Raw genomic sequence first — 15,637 nt, 5'->3', positions numbered from 1 at the left:
CAGAAAATAATTGCGTCCTGGCCATAGTGGTAATGAACAGCTGACGGAGAATTGGCGTAAAAATTAAAATACTAGTACGAAGGCTTGCGCCTTGCACTTGCTGTGTTTAGGGTAATCTTGAATATAAAACATAGAATAAGGAAATAGATCGTTCCTTATTTCGTGAAGTAAGTATTTCTATAGTGCGCTTATAAACTATCTAGTGAAGCTTTTTGGTACCTGGGCTAGGACCTTTAGGGCAAATTTTCATAGGAAAAATGGAAAGAAAATGTGGTACGTTTTTGTCGTACACACACACACACAAAAAAAAAAAAAAAACAATATTTATCTATAATATCTATCGTACAAATTAGGAAAATGGGGCCATGTCGTAAAATTATTTCGTGCAGTTTAAAATATAGAAACCTATTACCAAACCAGATAAATATATATTTATTTGCATTTAAAACACCTTGACAGAAAAATAGCGCAAGTCATGTTTAACTATACCACATTGTGCTAAATTTATTATGCATGATTTTTTTTTTATGACGAACAAATTTATGCATGTGGCTGATTTAAATATTAATCCAACTGTGTTTTATGTTTACAATTGTAATATCATTATAAGTGCTTTACAGCGGTTCCGCGTGAACGCATCATCGCTGACTCGTCTTCTTCCTATGGACACGCTACCGCGCAGGATTACCACCTTCGCCTTGCCCAAGCGCAGTTAGATAACATTCGTGCTTTTAAGTGGTTCTGAGCACAGTTTAGTTTGTATTTTCTACCATTATAGTTTATATGACATATATGCTGGCTCTGTATTTATATAATAATTGTGATAGAGTTCTATTTAATCATTTATACAAACGTATAGGCATTATCGGCTTCTACAGCCTTAACCCCGTCATATGAGGGTTGACGTCCCTCAGCTTCCGTATTATCTGAGGAAGTAAGGAAGCAGCCTTGTGACATGTATGTTAAGTACCATTAAATGAGCAAAGATCAGGAAAAACCTCTTAAGATGGTTGGCCTGTAAAAGCTGTGATACCTTTCGACCGAGTGGCTCTACCAGGAATGGAACCCAGGACTGTTCACACCAAAGTTCTAATTTTTCAACAATAATTTATGTTGGCCCGGTCGTATTCTATCTATGCTAATTCGCCCAGAACGACTATATTGTCATGTCGCCTGACTCAAATATTTTGGAGCACAATGATATTAGTGGAAGATTTTTGATTTTTAAACAATTGTTTGGAGTTGTGTATCCAAATTCAACCTGCCACCCCTCCTTCCCCCCCAAAAAAGAAAAAAAAACATTACTATTACAAATCTGGTTTATACGGCAGCACGTGAAGAAGGAAAGGCATATTCAATTAAGATTCTGCAATATAATTACAAATATATAATATCAAATATGCAAAAATAAGTTATCAATCTCTGACAGCAACAAAATGGTCGACAGGCTGGAAAATACTATGGGCACTTAGCAAACATAAATGGAAACGAACACTGGGATATTGTTATATATTGGACAAGACAAAAACTAGAATTGTTTCCGAAACACGTACAAAATTGCCCCATATTTAAAAAATAAATAAATAAATAAATAAAAAGTTTGTTTGATAAAGGATCTGAAATAGTATACCATATCATTTTCTCGTGAATACCACTCATTCTAGTTTCGGAACTTCTTGTATACGATAAAAGACGAATTCTCTCCAAAGTTAAAGCATATACTATCTAATAAATAATAGCGTTACAGTTTCGACAAAGATAGTTGCCGAATTTGTTTCTTATTGCATTTTGTTGGTGTAGTATTTGAAAATCAAGTCGACAATCGAGATTTCCACTATTTATTTATTTGAACTTAAAAGAACAGTATGCGGAATATATAAATGTATATTTCTTTTTTTGAACACTTCTCCAAAATATAATTGCGTGCCTGCATTTTTCTAAGTGCTTTAAAAGTGTGAGTTTGGCAACAATACACTCGAAGTAATAAGAATGGAAGTCATAAGAAAAAAAAAAGAGTAGTGAAGCCTTCTCAACACACCTTGTTTTTTGTTTGAAATATTCAGGTCCTATTCCATTACTCAGTGAAATGTTAGTTTCAGAGCAAAATAGTACCTTGGCAAATGCAGAAAACTGTTTAGTCAAAGAGATCACACAAGCTTTTTAATCCAAATAAAATCGTAAAAAACAAGAAGAATTTTAAGGAATTCTCTTGTTTTTAATACAACCGAAAGGTAGTTCTACAGTTTAACTCAATAGCTGTACGTAATTAGTTTTTTCTTTCTGTTGGGATTCAATACTTTTGAATCCGGTTCGAATCTCACTGGGTGCTTTTATTTATTTATTTATTTATTTTTAACAAACTTTTCCGCTGTTTTTAGCTTACACTTTCTGATTTTATAAGATGATTTTGTTGACATCTACCATCACCAGCTTTTTGTGTATCAAGTGTGCGCCAGATTCGAGGATTTCTATTAAGTTTTCAGCTTTGTATCTTCGTCACATTTATATTCGTTTTTCATAAGTTTTTAATTCTACTTTTTGACAGACGTCTGTTTCCTGATAGAGCTTACTTGTTCTAATCTGCCCTGAATAGCCAAGGAAAGAGGAGCTACTCAAGACTTTGTGCATTTATTATTATTATTATTATTATTATTATTATTAACAACAACAACAACATAATCATGATCATCACCATCATCGTCATCAATCTGTCTTATCACCACCTCCTCCATGTTTTGAAAAAGACAATTATGACTTGAATACTGCTTATTGCTTTCAATGTATATGTATTTTTACTGATCACTGATGGGCATGTCCACGGAAACAGAGACAAAAATTCATGAAAGAAATATAGTTATAATTTTTAGTTAAGTTGTTGCTTTGATAAAAAAATATAGTTGTATGTAGCTGGCATCATTAATTGTTTTTCAGAGAATAACTATTTTCTTATTTTTTCCGTAGGTTACCTTTAATCTACTAAGTTTTAATGTTGATTATGCTATACAAGCTTTATTTGTTATTACATAGGTCTTATTTTTTTCTGTCGGTATCCCAAATAAAATTTCATATAACTGATGAAACCGTTTCTTAAAGTAAAGTTCAATGTTCAACTTAATTAAACTGTGCTTATTTCAAGTTATTATAAATGTATGTTGCTTATACTTAATAATAAAAGACCGTTGACAAATGTAACGTGAGTTACCCGACTCTGCATATTCCTCTAAAATAAGTAGTCATAAAATGTAAATAAAAATCTAATATTTTTGCCATAATTAAATTGTGTGTGTCCCTATCTTACATAGTAATTTCATGTACATAGCTATGCCAGCACAAAAGAAAATGTACTAAAAATCACAGGTTCTGAATGTAGGGGAAAAATTTGTAACGTGAGTTACTATAGTATTTTCTTTTCTCCTAGGTTTGCTATATCAAATAAAATGACGATATTTGGTAATTATCTGTATAAATATGACAGCTTTCCTTTTTTTTTTTTTTAAAAAAAAAAAAGCGGAGCTTTTAAGTTTATTTGTGGTTAGTATTGTTCAAAATATACGTCATTAGGTAACGTGAGTTAACATGGACATACCCTGATGCGTTTCAGTATAAGTATGCAAGTACCAATTATTGGCATGTACAGTTCTGACCACCAAACCACTTTGTGTAATAGCCCTTTTTTGTGGGCCTGAGTCGCTCCAACGCTATCTGTTAGCGACCGGCTAAACTATGTAAAGCGTAGCGACGAGCTGGTGGCGCAAGCTGCGTTGCCGTGTCTTTAACAGGCGTCTCAAGAGCTTTCTAAACATACTGCTCGTCACGTCTTTTTATTCATGTGACTCCCCATTTGGCTCACGACGCTGGGTGGACGCCGGCAATTGGGAAGCACCGGCTGGGAATCGAATCCGGGGCCACTCGAACGTAAGTCCTATTTTCAAATCACTAGATTACGGTGTTCCCATGTACAGTTCTGTAATTCTGATAATAAATGGGAAAAGTCTCAGTCTGTGCGTCACAATAGTAGATGTCGCTACGTGCGCTGTTGCTTGCCTGTCTGACGCTAATAGATGTCGCTCCCTGCGCTAGGGTAACGAAATCTTTGGATATTTGCTTAAATATGGTATAGAGTTTGAAGTGGTTGATATGCAAACTCAAAATAAATACATTTGTTCATTGTAAACAATTAGAGCACAATTAAACTTGATTTTTACCTATACTGTACAGCGAGCCGAAGGCTTGGGGAGGAAGGGTGGTCAACTAGTTTTCATAGTAGTTGTCATTTTGAAATACGCTCTTTATGTAGAAAATTTAGCTTTTAAACCGACTGTTCTTTTTACTTCATACGTTTTAATTGAGATTTGCTAACGTATGATTGTTATTAATTTCATTTGTTGAGTGAAAGTTATAATTTGCACAATAATTATATCCTGCAATTTAATTTCTTATTTCTGTTTCAGTATACAGATGTACGAAAACCATGCTAACGCATCCAGTCAAGAACTTGAGTATGTTTCAGTGTGCATGTTTTACAGCAGTACGAAACTTTTCTTCACGGAAATCTGTTCTAGGGAAACATGCATTTAAGTATGGAGCTAAAACTGGAAAAGGATCTAGAAGTGGTGAAGTGAAGGCACCTGAAATTTCGGAAACGTTAAGTTCAGTAAATTCATTGGATACTTCTCATAGTAGGGCTGGCTCATATCTTAGTCAAGATCTTTTATCCCTGGAAAGAGACCAAAATATCTCTCCGAAGGGCCAAAGAAGACAAAAATCACTACATATTCCTTCTGTTAAAGGAGAAATCATATACGGTATTCATCCCATTAGTATTGCGATGGAAGTACAAAGGAGGCAATTCTACAAGGTTTATCACAAGATAGGAACTGAAGATAAAAACGAAAGGATAAGAAATATAATAAATCAATGCGAATCTCGAAACATTCCAGTGAAAAGTTTAAACTTAAATGTGTTGGATATGCTTGTTAAAAGTATAGGAACGCATCAAGGAATTTGTGCAGATGTGAGCCCACTTAATTTGGAATCAGATCAATGCGAAGAAAGTGAAATTAGTTCTGGTGTTGAGAAGAGTGTGCGAGACAGTGATGAACATAAAATTTGGCTTGTTTTGGTTGGAGTACAAGACCCGATGAATTTTGGATCTATAATTCGGTCTGCCTATTATTTCGGAGTGGATAAAATATTTGCAGTGAACAAAAATAGGTTAAGTCTTTTTTTTTTTCTCTTAATATAATATGAATGATATTATGAGGGGACGAAATTTCAGTTCATCCAGTACAGGCACGTAGTCAGGATTTCGTAATGGAAGGGGGGTGACATGAATTATTGTGGTTATCACTCGATCATTCTAAACCATTTTACTAGCAACATATATTGGTTCGTTTAGCCAGGATTTCGTAATGGGGGGTGACATGAAATACTGTGGTTATCATACCAGGGGCTCGATCAATCTAAACTATTTTACTTTAGCATATATTGGTTTGTTAGAACAATAAAAGGAATATATGTTAGTAAGTGTTTTAATGACAAAGTATCAAGAAATCTCGAGTAAAAAAGTCTTTTTCTTATCCTTATTCTTCTTTATATAGTCTTTCGAAGTCATTCGAATCCGGTTTTTCTTGTCTTCTTTTTCTTACTTTCGTTTAATGCCGTAAGGATAGCAACGAGATCTCTTTTGGCAGTGGAGACATCCTATAAAAAATGGATTGATGTTGCTGAGGAATTTAAAATTTCTTTAACAAGTGTAACTGAAACCTGTTACAAGGCTCATATTATTGGTGATTGTGGGCATTTCTTAAGTTCTAACGCTCTCGCTTTCGGTGCGACCGGTCCCGGGTTCGATTCCTGGTTGGGGTACTCAGTCGAAAAAGTGTAAAAAACTTTTTCAGGCCAGCCATCCTGAATGAGGTTTTCCTGGGTTTTCCTCATTTACACTAGGCAAATCCGGTGTGGTACCTAACATGTAGGTCCAGGCCGCTTCCTTCCCTAATCCTTTCTTCCTTTCCTTTTCCCGGATTGTGTGATCGCCGAGGAACGTCATCCCTCAAACGTGACGTGCTAAATGGCCATAGATGCCGAAAGCCCAGAAATCTAAATCCTTAAGTTCTACCTAAGTCTCCTAATAAAACCGGTTTATCGATCGTCATTTGTACTCCATAGGATTAGCATGGAGCTAGATGGAATTCGTAATGCTCCGTTACAATAATATCTATTTTTAATTTGACCCCTCCTCCTCGTTTCCTCCATAGAAAGCTTCTCATAAGAAAGATTTTCTTTTTGTTTCATCCTTCCTTATTTATTTATTTATTTTTTTTTTTTTTCATTTCTAGTATCGAAGAGGAGTCTGGACCCTCCCCTCTTGACTACATGCCTGTCCAGTAACAAGATGAGAATTTGGTCGTCATTTAGCATTTGACAACACAATAAAGCCCAAATCCTTATCGTCAAACTAACATATTTGATCGCCTGAAATTTCGCGGCTTGGGTGTTATTGTTTATTATTAGGACGGTAAATATATATGTTTTCTTCCTACTTTCATTTCGCAGTTTCGTTAAATTTTACAAACTCTTTGTAGCTGAATAACTTATAGTGCTTCTAGGGTTGATTTTTCAGAGAGTAGAACTGAATTTTAGTAAAAGCATAGGCCTATTTTTCTTTTCTTTTTTCATTTATACTTTATAAAAGTAAAACGAAATCTTTTAGTTTTACATCCCACAAATATGCCGGCTAGGCAAAGGAGGGGTGATGGGAAATGAATGAAAAATGTGGAAGGAGCACACAGTGTTTGTCCACCACAAAGCTCATTTTGCGCGAGCTGGGATCGAACCAAGGACCCCATGCACCAGAGGTGAACGCTCTACCACTGAGCCATCGCGGCCCAAGATTGTTTGTTTCTTTGATGAAGTTCCTATATGTTACAATGATAGGTATTGGAGATTTGAAATGTTAAGAATGAGAATTAGATTGTTCCAATAAGCATTAGCTCACATTAAGAAACCAAGTATTTCTATTGTGTAATATTTATCATATTTTTGAGTCAGTATCTTTATGCCTTACGTCTTTCACTTTTATAATGTGTGTTACGCTTTATTGAACGTATTTATTTCAGAAGTCTTTTTTTCTGTTTTAAATAATGGAATTGATTTTTGTCCTTTATGTTTTTGAACAGTCTATTGTAAGTCAGCGTTATAGTTAACACTGTTTAGACCATTAGTTGTTGGCCTGTGGTGGCTCATTGGTAGAGCGTTCACCTCTGGTGCATGGACTCTCGAGTTCGATCTCAGCTCGCGCCAAGTGGACTTTGTGGTTGATAAACACCGTGTGCGTGGGTTTTCTAGGGATTCCTCCCACTTTATTCATTCCATCATTGCATATTCTCTTCTCATCATCACCGTCTCCTTTAGCCTAGACAGTATAATCGTGGGACGTAAAACTGAAATATTTCATTTCAAAAGATTTACCATTAGTCGGCGTCGCGAGGATCGTATGAGTCTCTTACATAATCTCAGTTCAGTAGAACACGTGTGAGACATGCTGGGAAAACAAATTTCAGCTCGCCCGATAACTTGTGAACCTGTGCAACAGCTGGAAATTATCGTGTTTAGAAGAATGGCGAAGACTTCTCATCGCCAATCTCATTCAGTCTATACCAAACAGATGTGAAGCAGTGTTATCAGTTCGAGGAGATCGTTCACATTAGTCCTACTAGAAGTGAGACGTGTGCACATGTCTATTGGCCAAGACACTGATCATAAAGCACACATATATATATCTTTATACATGATAAAATGGACAAAATAACCGATTTCATATCACATCAATTCCACTAAAGATGTGAATTCAATTATGTACAAAGACTGAAGATAAATCACGTTATATGCTGGTCCAGTTGTGCTTTCCATTCTTTGTAGATGATTCCAGGAATGGCCAAGAAGTCGATTAGCAAGTCATGAGAGGTAGCCCGTAGTGGTCTCACTCGATCAAAGTTATTACGTTACGATTCCTTCTATCAGGCTAGTGAACAGATAAGCAGACCGCCAGTGGTCTCTGAAATGAAAGTTCTCAATTCTAAAAAGGTTGGCCACCCCTGGTACAGCACGTGAATCATCTAGTACAATTACCAAGTTGCTTTTGCAGTTTATAGCTTGCTGTCCTAAATATTTTGACTAGTATACTTTTGAAAATTGTAATATCGTTTGATTTTAAAAGAATTCAGAGAAGAATTGAAAAACCGTGTTTAAGATCCTTAAACCCTGCGAATATTCTAATGTCATAGCAATAATTTTCATAATAATAATATACAGCAGCATGACCGCGTAGGACAGCAAAATTTACAGATATAAGCTAATGTATTCCAGCTGTTACTTCACTTGATTTTTAGAATTGATGTGTTTTAAGTCTTGTTTCTCGAGGAAGAATGCAGTGGCGGAGTTAGAAGTTAAAAACTGGGGGGGGTCAACCAGAACCCAAACTATGATAGGTAAATCACGAGTTCACTATAAACTTTCAAAAAAATATGAATAATAGCTTAAATTACTTTTGACACTTAAAAAATTGGCGGGGCCTAGGCCCTCGGCCCTGGGCTAGATCCACCACCGGAAGAATGGTGATGAGATTCGAAATATAAAAGAACTAAAAAAAAAAAATCTGTGGAGTAATTTCATTTTTGTGAATTTATTTTGAACTTATATTTTTTCCAGTTGTCGTCTGTCCCCGGTAGTTAGTAAAGCCAGTTCTGGTGTTATGGAATTGTTGCCTATATACGCTATTTCTCATCTAGATGATTTTATTTCAAAAAAATTGCTGACTGGTTGGGATGTTGTCGGGACAGTTATTTCAAGTAGAAACCCATTCGAAGACCAAACTAACGAAGAACACAGTTTACAGTCTTCACCAGTAAATATTTCAGACTATAGGAGCCAGGGGCCTACTGTAATTATATTTGGTAAGTTCTGTAAATAATTACTAACTGATACGATGTGATATATATCTATTAATAATAAAATAAAAATTCTCCTACTTTAAAAGGCACAAGAAACAAAATCTGCGAACGGATTACAGGCACTCTTCACCTCCTTCAAAGCGCATTTAAAGAAATCTTGTTGCTACAGAAAAGAGTTCTTCCTGTAAAGTGAACGTGATAGGATAAATATTTAGTTCGATGGTAAGACTTCCTCCGCTTCCTAATTTAAGAGCCATGAAAAATCGCTCGTATGTATTTCTATATAAAATCACAAATAACAAACACTTGATTGACAACTGAAGAAGAAGGGAGAAATGCCTCGAAACGGATCGCAGATTTTATCATTTGAAGGTTTTAACGCATGGAAATTTTTATTTACTGTTAAGTTTTGTAAATGTTATATATACACAAAATGCGCTATTATAACGTTGAATAAAAAGTATCCAAGTCAATACAGCTCGGAGTTTGGGATAGTAGTAGAACTTTTGAACCGAAAGCAATACACAAATAATGGTTATACCAAAATGAAGCATTGTTCATGTATATATTTTTAAACTCGGAAGTAACGATTGAAGTACACTAGGAACCATACAGTATTGCCAGATGTAACCGAATGTGTAAATAAATTTTTTGTACAAAACATGTAAATTTACTCAACTCGTATGTATGGATGTTCAGTCGTTAATTTTCAGTTTGTTTAATTGGAGTAGCTTGGAAACTATGGAATGGAAAAAATAATTTTTCATTTCCACCCATAACCAATTGGATGAGGTCTATCTAAGACGTAACTAGAGAAATCGTAGTTTTCATAAATTAACACACTGAAGGTAACATTACTGATGTCTCAATGCAACAAAAGGTGTGTTAATGATCTTCTACATTATGCAATTCCTGAAAACAAATAGAAAGAAACTTCACTTTAACATTTTACCATTTGTGCACTTTCACCCATTTTGATTTCTTACATACATAAATATAGATAAAAATGTGCACAAAATGGCTGGAAAGTTTATAATGTGGATTCTTAATATTATATAAACACAACCTTAAAAGTATATAATTGTTAATTGAAGTTGTAGGATTTTTGTCTCATAAAGAGTTCTGCAGGAAGGCAGGAACTTATTCACATAACTCCATTTCAGCAGCGAGTACAATATATTGACAGAGGTGCCAAACAGCATAGAAATGATTTTTTTAAAAATTCCTCGGATGTTCATATCGTAGTTACTACGATAACACACTAAGAATGTTCATATCGTAGTTAAAAGTATATAGTTCAAGGAAATTATCTCGGGACAGTATTTTATGCCTTTCGTACGTATACTCGTAGTAAATTCGTAAAAGAGAATAACTTACAAATCATTTAAAATCAATATTTTCACATTGGATAATACAGTGACATTTGAACGTCCATCCAGTAGTATTAATTACTTTTGAACCTTCATTTTTCTGATTAGATTCAAGAATATTGATTTTAGCAGCTAGACAACTACGACTGCAGCTTATTGATAAAATGCTTTCAGTACGATGACCGACTCATACTGAATACGAGATTTGGAGCGAATTCAGTCACTATCTTAGATATTCCTATATTTAATCTGTACTAACTTTTAGACATGTCTCATGTTAAATAGAGTATACAGCGAACTATTTTTAAAACTGTAATATTTCTATTATTTTACAGGTGGTGAGAGTTCAGGGATTCCAGGGTCTATATTGGAAATGTGCTCTACTTTAATAACAATTCCACCAGAACAAAACCTCCATCAGAGTGTTGATTCTCTTAACGTGTCAGTGGCTGCAGCTGTTATATTACACCAAATAACGAACAGCAGAAAAAAGTTAGAACACTATAAGGAAGAAATGTGGTTACATACGGAGTAGATAAAACAAAGTAGAGAATTCAAGCATTGTTAACAATACCTAGGCAAGTAGGAAATAATGTAGATCTGTAAATTTGGCGTGGTGTGTTAGGTGATGTTACACCTGATTTAGGTAGATTAACTAAAGATGGTGGAGAGAATAGATTTATAGAAAATGATTGAATCATCTTCCCCCTTAGGATACACATTTCAATGAATGTGAAATATTAAAAGTCCACAAGATACTCTACTTTTGCCATAACTTGTGAAACACCCCCTTCCCTAAAATAAACCTTTTAATAAAAGTGACACAATAAAATCCAAGCTTATTATGGACACTGTTTCAAAAGTCATTTCGAACGGGTCAACCGTTTTCCCGACCTTAGAAACTATGCATTCGATACCCTCAGTTATTTTGGACATTTTGGAATTGATTGGCATCGGTTGTCGAACCAGTGCCACATGTGTAGTGCATTCTCACAGGTAGGCACAAATTTAACATCTACCACGTAGTGGGATTATAGTAAAACGAGAAAGAAGCTGCACCTTGCCGCTTCTCAGAGCCGCCACTACTCAGTATAATGCACTATACGTGTTGTGTTCCACATTTACTGCACTCAGGGCTAGTACTGGTGACACCATAACCATTTTAAAATGAATCAGATAGCTGTCTATTTGAAGTTCAGTAAGAAGTACGGGGGGGGGGGGGGGGGTTGTTAACGAAAGAAAGAAAAAATCTCCACTCTCCTATCTCTTAATTAAAAAGTGCATGCGTTTTAGATAAAGTGTCAATACGGTACTTCTTACCACCACTACCTGTTCCAGTACTACTAGATTCTATTTCCTCTCTTCCCATGTCCTAATTTGGAAAGTTCTACAGCATACAGAAAACACAGGGAATTCTTCCCATGTAGACTCTCCTGAAAGAGAAAACACAATCATAGAGCAGTAAAAATGAAGGTACTTAGGACTCGTAGAAGGAAAAACAGCAATTAACACCAGCATGCCTGCTATATATATGTAAATCTTTAATAAGCTGACGAGCAGAACAGAAACACTTTACACCTATGTTTTTTTTTTTATTTTGCGCCGTGCACAGCCTCACACTAATCATTTGGTGTAGATATATATTAATTTACTCGTGGTCTGCATCCAACAAAACCAAATCAAGCTACATAGAAGGTTTACTACTTGAGACCACTAAAATAATAATAATAATAATGTTCTTTCTCAAACGTTTACATGTATATAGTTATCTAAAAATTAACCCAAGAATTATGTGTACTTTACTTATAAATCCAAATTCCACAAGCTTAATTTTGTTCATAACGCTTCTCTTCATCACTGCCATTTACTGCCTTATTTTCGAGTGTTCCTTAAGATGTCGTGAAAGTTCTTGTAATTTCTTCTTTATAATAAAGATGGTAGAATCCTACCATTCATCATTTGCTGCTAACGAAACGAGACCTCTAAGCTCACTCTGTTGTGTATATAAATACTACTTAACTTTTCATTTAAATATTAATATGCAAATTCAATCATTCACATATTGGAATGCAAATTAATACAGGGTGAAGACCGGCACTTCACAATTCCCCCCTTGGAAATTTGAAATGTTGTAACTAGAAGAGTTCATATTTCCAGAGTTTTCACCTGTACGACTAAACCTCAAAATATAGAATACGAATTAAATGATTGAACAAGCAATGATAGTAGTTGAAAAAGTACTCCATTAAATTTTTACATAGCTGAACAATATACTCAATCACAATAAATTTCCTAAAATGTCTAAACTGAAATTCTAAGTATATACGTTAACGCAAATATGCTTACATATTTTATACAATTCCTAGACTATCCAAGTCCTTTCAGGCATGTCTCGTAGTTTTCTCCTACATACATAGATTAGAATATAATTCACCACACATATAGGTAAATTAATATTACATTACTGTCTTGTCATGTGTCTATTTATTGTTTTTCTCTCTCCCCCCGATCCACTGCTAAATTCTCCCTTTGCAAGAAACGTTTAATTAAGTAGCCATTTCTCTTCATTTTTGTTTCTTTGGAAACTGAGTCAGCCAATGTGTACACGTTTTTGTCTGACTTGTCCACTATAAGCCAAGGACCGGAAAATAACAACTTCCTTGAAACACCTGCTAACGCATCTGACTTAGGAAATATTCTAACCAACACTAGTTCTCCGACTTCGTACTCGACTGTACGATGGTGTGAGTCAAAATATTTTTCCGTGCAGCTACATTGTTTGCGAGGTTTTTACCTGGAATATCAATGTAGTACTGCACGTCGTGCGGTTTATCTATCTCCGGAATCTCGAAGAGTCTTGCTACATCTCGAGACATGGACTGTCCGTAATGACATTCATACGCAGATACCCCTGTTGTCAGGTGTTTCGCGGAATTAAGGCATCTCTGAACCTTATCCAGATATTTGGGCCACATCTTCTGGTTGTCATAGCAGTATTTGCGTAAGATTCTAACTGTGGCTTTTACTGCGACATCTGCCATTTCTCCTTGTGGATAGTATGGCGTCGACATGATGTGTTTGATACCCAAACTGGACAATTCCTTCTTCCACTGTTCCCATTTGAATTGAGAGCCTCTGTCTGTTAAGACTAGTTCCACATTGGGACACAGCTTCAAAAATTCCCTAAGCTTCCTCAACGCTGTACTCGTATTCGCCTTCTTACAAGCATAAAGGCATACCAGCTTGGAAAATGCGTCATAGAACACCAAGATGTAGTTCACTCCACCTACACTTCTAGTCAAAGGACCACACCAGTCCGTGCACACTAGGTAATTCGGTCCTTCCACAATAACGGGATTTAGTTTTCCTGGAAGATAGCAGTGTGGTGGGGTTGCTTTTTGACATGTAACACATGATGCACAAAACTTTCGAATACAGGCTCGCATTTTAGGCCAAACGAAGTATTCCGAAAGAAGTGGCAATTATTTACTGGCCGACACGTGTCCCCGATCTGAATGATAGTAGTCCAAGAGAGGAGCTACTAATACTTCCGGAATACATATGCGTACACCATCACGATCACGCTTGCATAGACGTCCGTTAATGAGCTCATATTGATGACGTTCCCCACGAACTTTTGGTGAGTGTTTTCCTTGATGCTACTTTTGATCCTCCCATAAGTGGGGTCCGATGATTGCATCTCAGGCAATATTGCGATTAGCTTACGCAACTCACAAAGGACTTCAATTAGAATCACCATAAGGGATTCGTTCAGCACAGGTTTTTTACTGAACAGATGAAAATCCAAATTGAAATCAGGTTGAGCAAGAGCAGGAGGACTACTTAGAAGTTCTTTCAGGTGGTCGAACCTTTCTAATAACTCCGAAGGGTACTCTATCTTCCGGTCCTTCTTGAGAAGATCGTAGAACGGAGCAGTTAAACCTGCGAAGTTTGGAAAATGTCGCTTTCGCCATCCCACGAGACCAAGAAATCTCCGTAGAGCCTTCTTAGTTCGTGGAAGGGGAAAGTGACGGATGGCCTCATTACTTTTAGGATTTATTTTTACAGAAGATCCTAAAACAAGATGACCAAGAAAAGGAATTTCGAATTTGAAGAAGTTGCATTTTCGAAAATTGAGAGAAAGATTAGCCGAACGAAGAGTGTTGAAGACCTTTTCTAAATGCTGGAAATGTTCGTCTATGGAAGATGAAAAACAAAGAACGTCATCAAGGTAGACTATAAGAAAATTTTTGAAGGTTTCTAATCCAAAGAAGGTGTGCATGTCAGACTGAAAAATCGCTGGTGATGATTTCAAGCCCATTGTTAAACGAGTCATTTGATACTGACGTCCTTTGTAAACAAAACTAACATATTTGTAAGAGTCTGGATGGATCGGGACACTATGATATGATTGCGTACAATCCAACGAGGTAAAGATGGTTGCACCACTGACTCGTGCGATTAGATCGGAGATCGGCTCGACCTGAATCTTTGGTGCAATCACACGCTCGTTGATACCACGCAAATCCATCACGGGCCTTAGCTCTCCAGACGCCTTAAGCACAACATGTACAGGGCATCTGTAAGGTGAAGGACCTTCAACAATAATTCCAAGTTTTACCCACTTATCTAAGATCTCCTCGAACTCTTTCTGAAGATAAATGGGTACAGGATACAACTTTCCTACCACCGGGAGGTCGTCGGAAAGCTGTATTCTATACGGCTCGACCTTTATGACACGGGAATTCTCTGTGAAGAGATACCTGAATCGTACTAACAAAGAAAATAACCTTTCCTGAGAATCCGAATCGAGATCGGTTCTCTGAGAAACAAAGTCCCGAAATTCCTTCTTCGTGACCGATGGCTGAAATAAAGAGTCGTCCTCTTTATCGGAAGTTAATTCTGCGACAGTAACCTGGCAACTATGCTGCTGTTCCATGTCAATAGAAATGATCTGTCCCGAGTCTGATTCAAGCGAAATTTCTTTAGATTTACAATTTAGAGAAAGGTTATATCGAACGAAAAATGGAAATCCTAAAATACAGTGTGTTTTCAATTTCTGAACAACATAGACTGGGACTTCAAAAAAAAAACAACCTTGGATAGTGAAGTTTAAAATCTGAAAACCTTTAACCTGAAATGATTCGTCTCCTGCAAAACCTTTTAGTGAAATATTAGATTTCGGTCGGAGTTTGGCAGAAGGATAGATCTCTTTTATTCGTCTCCAAACATCTCCCGAGAGCAAATTCGTATCCGCTCCAGAATCTAGGATACAAACCAAAGATAACTCTCGTACCGAACAAGTTAGAGTGG

General features: G+C 36.1%; 1 protein-coding gene across 2 annotated transcripts; it reads left to right on the top strand.

The window, feature by feature from the left end:
• Window positions 1–23: 23 nt before the first annotated feature.
• LOC145692774 (rRNA methyltransferase 1, mitochondrial-like) lies at window positions 24–12,311 on the top strand. Of its 2 annotated transcripts, none has more exons than XM_081768238.1 (4): window positions 24–167; window positions 4,452–5,214; window positions 8,713–8,957; window positions 10,660–12,311. In XM_081768238.1, the coding sequence occupies exons 2-4, from the start codon at window positions 4,472–4,474 to the stop codon at window positions 10,857–10,859; spliced, it is 1,188 nt and encodes a 395-aa protein (XP_081624364.1). In that variant the 5' UTR covers window positions 24–167; window positions 4,452–4,471; the 3' UTR covers window positions 10,860–12,311. The 2 variants fall into 2 exon arrangements, with proteins under 2 accessions (XP_081624364.1, XP_081624365.1); XM_081768239.1 differs by lacking the exon at window positions 24–167 and adding an exon at window positions 522–750.
• Window positions 12,312–15,637: the final 3,326 nt, after the last annotated feature.

This window comes from Thermobia domestica, chromosome 8, assembly GCF_964235325.1.
Source record: "Thermobia domestica chromosome 8, izTheDome1.hap1.1, whole genome shotgun sequence".
Classification (NCBI taxonomy): Eukaryota; Metazoa; Arthropoda; class Insecta; order Zygentoma; family Lepismatidae; genus Thermobia; species Thermobia domestica.
This window is presented reverse-complemented; position numbering and strand designations above follow the sequence as displayed.

Bases quoted from the DNA above. Each gene is read 5' to 3' on its own strand.
- LOC145692774 (XM_081768238.1), top strand. From the start codon at position 4,472: ATGCTAACGCATCCAGTCAAGAACTTGAGTATGTTTCAGTGTGCATGT. The intron at 5,215-8,712 runs GTTAAGTCTTTT...TATTTTTTCCAG, and splicing joins TTTGCAGTGAACAAAAATAG to TTGTCGTCTGTCCCCGGTAG. The intron at 8,958-10,659 runs GTAAGTTCTGTA...ATTATTTTACAG, and splicing joins GCCTACTGTAATTATATTTG to GTGGTGAGAGTTCAGGGATT.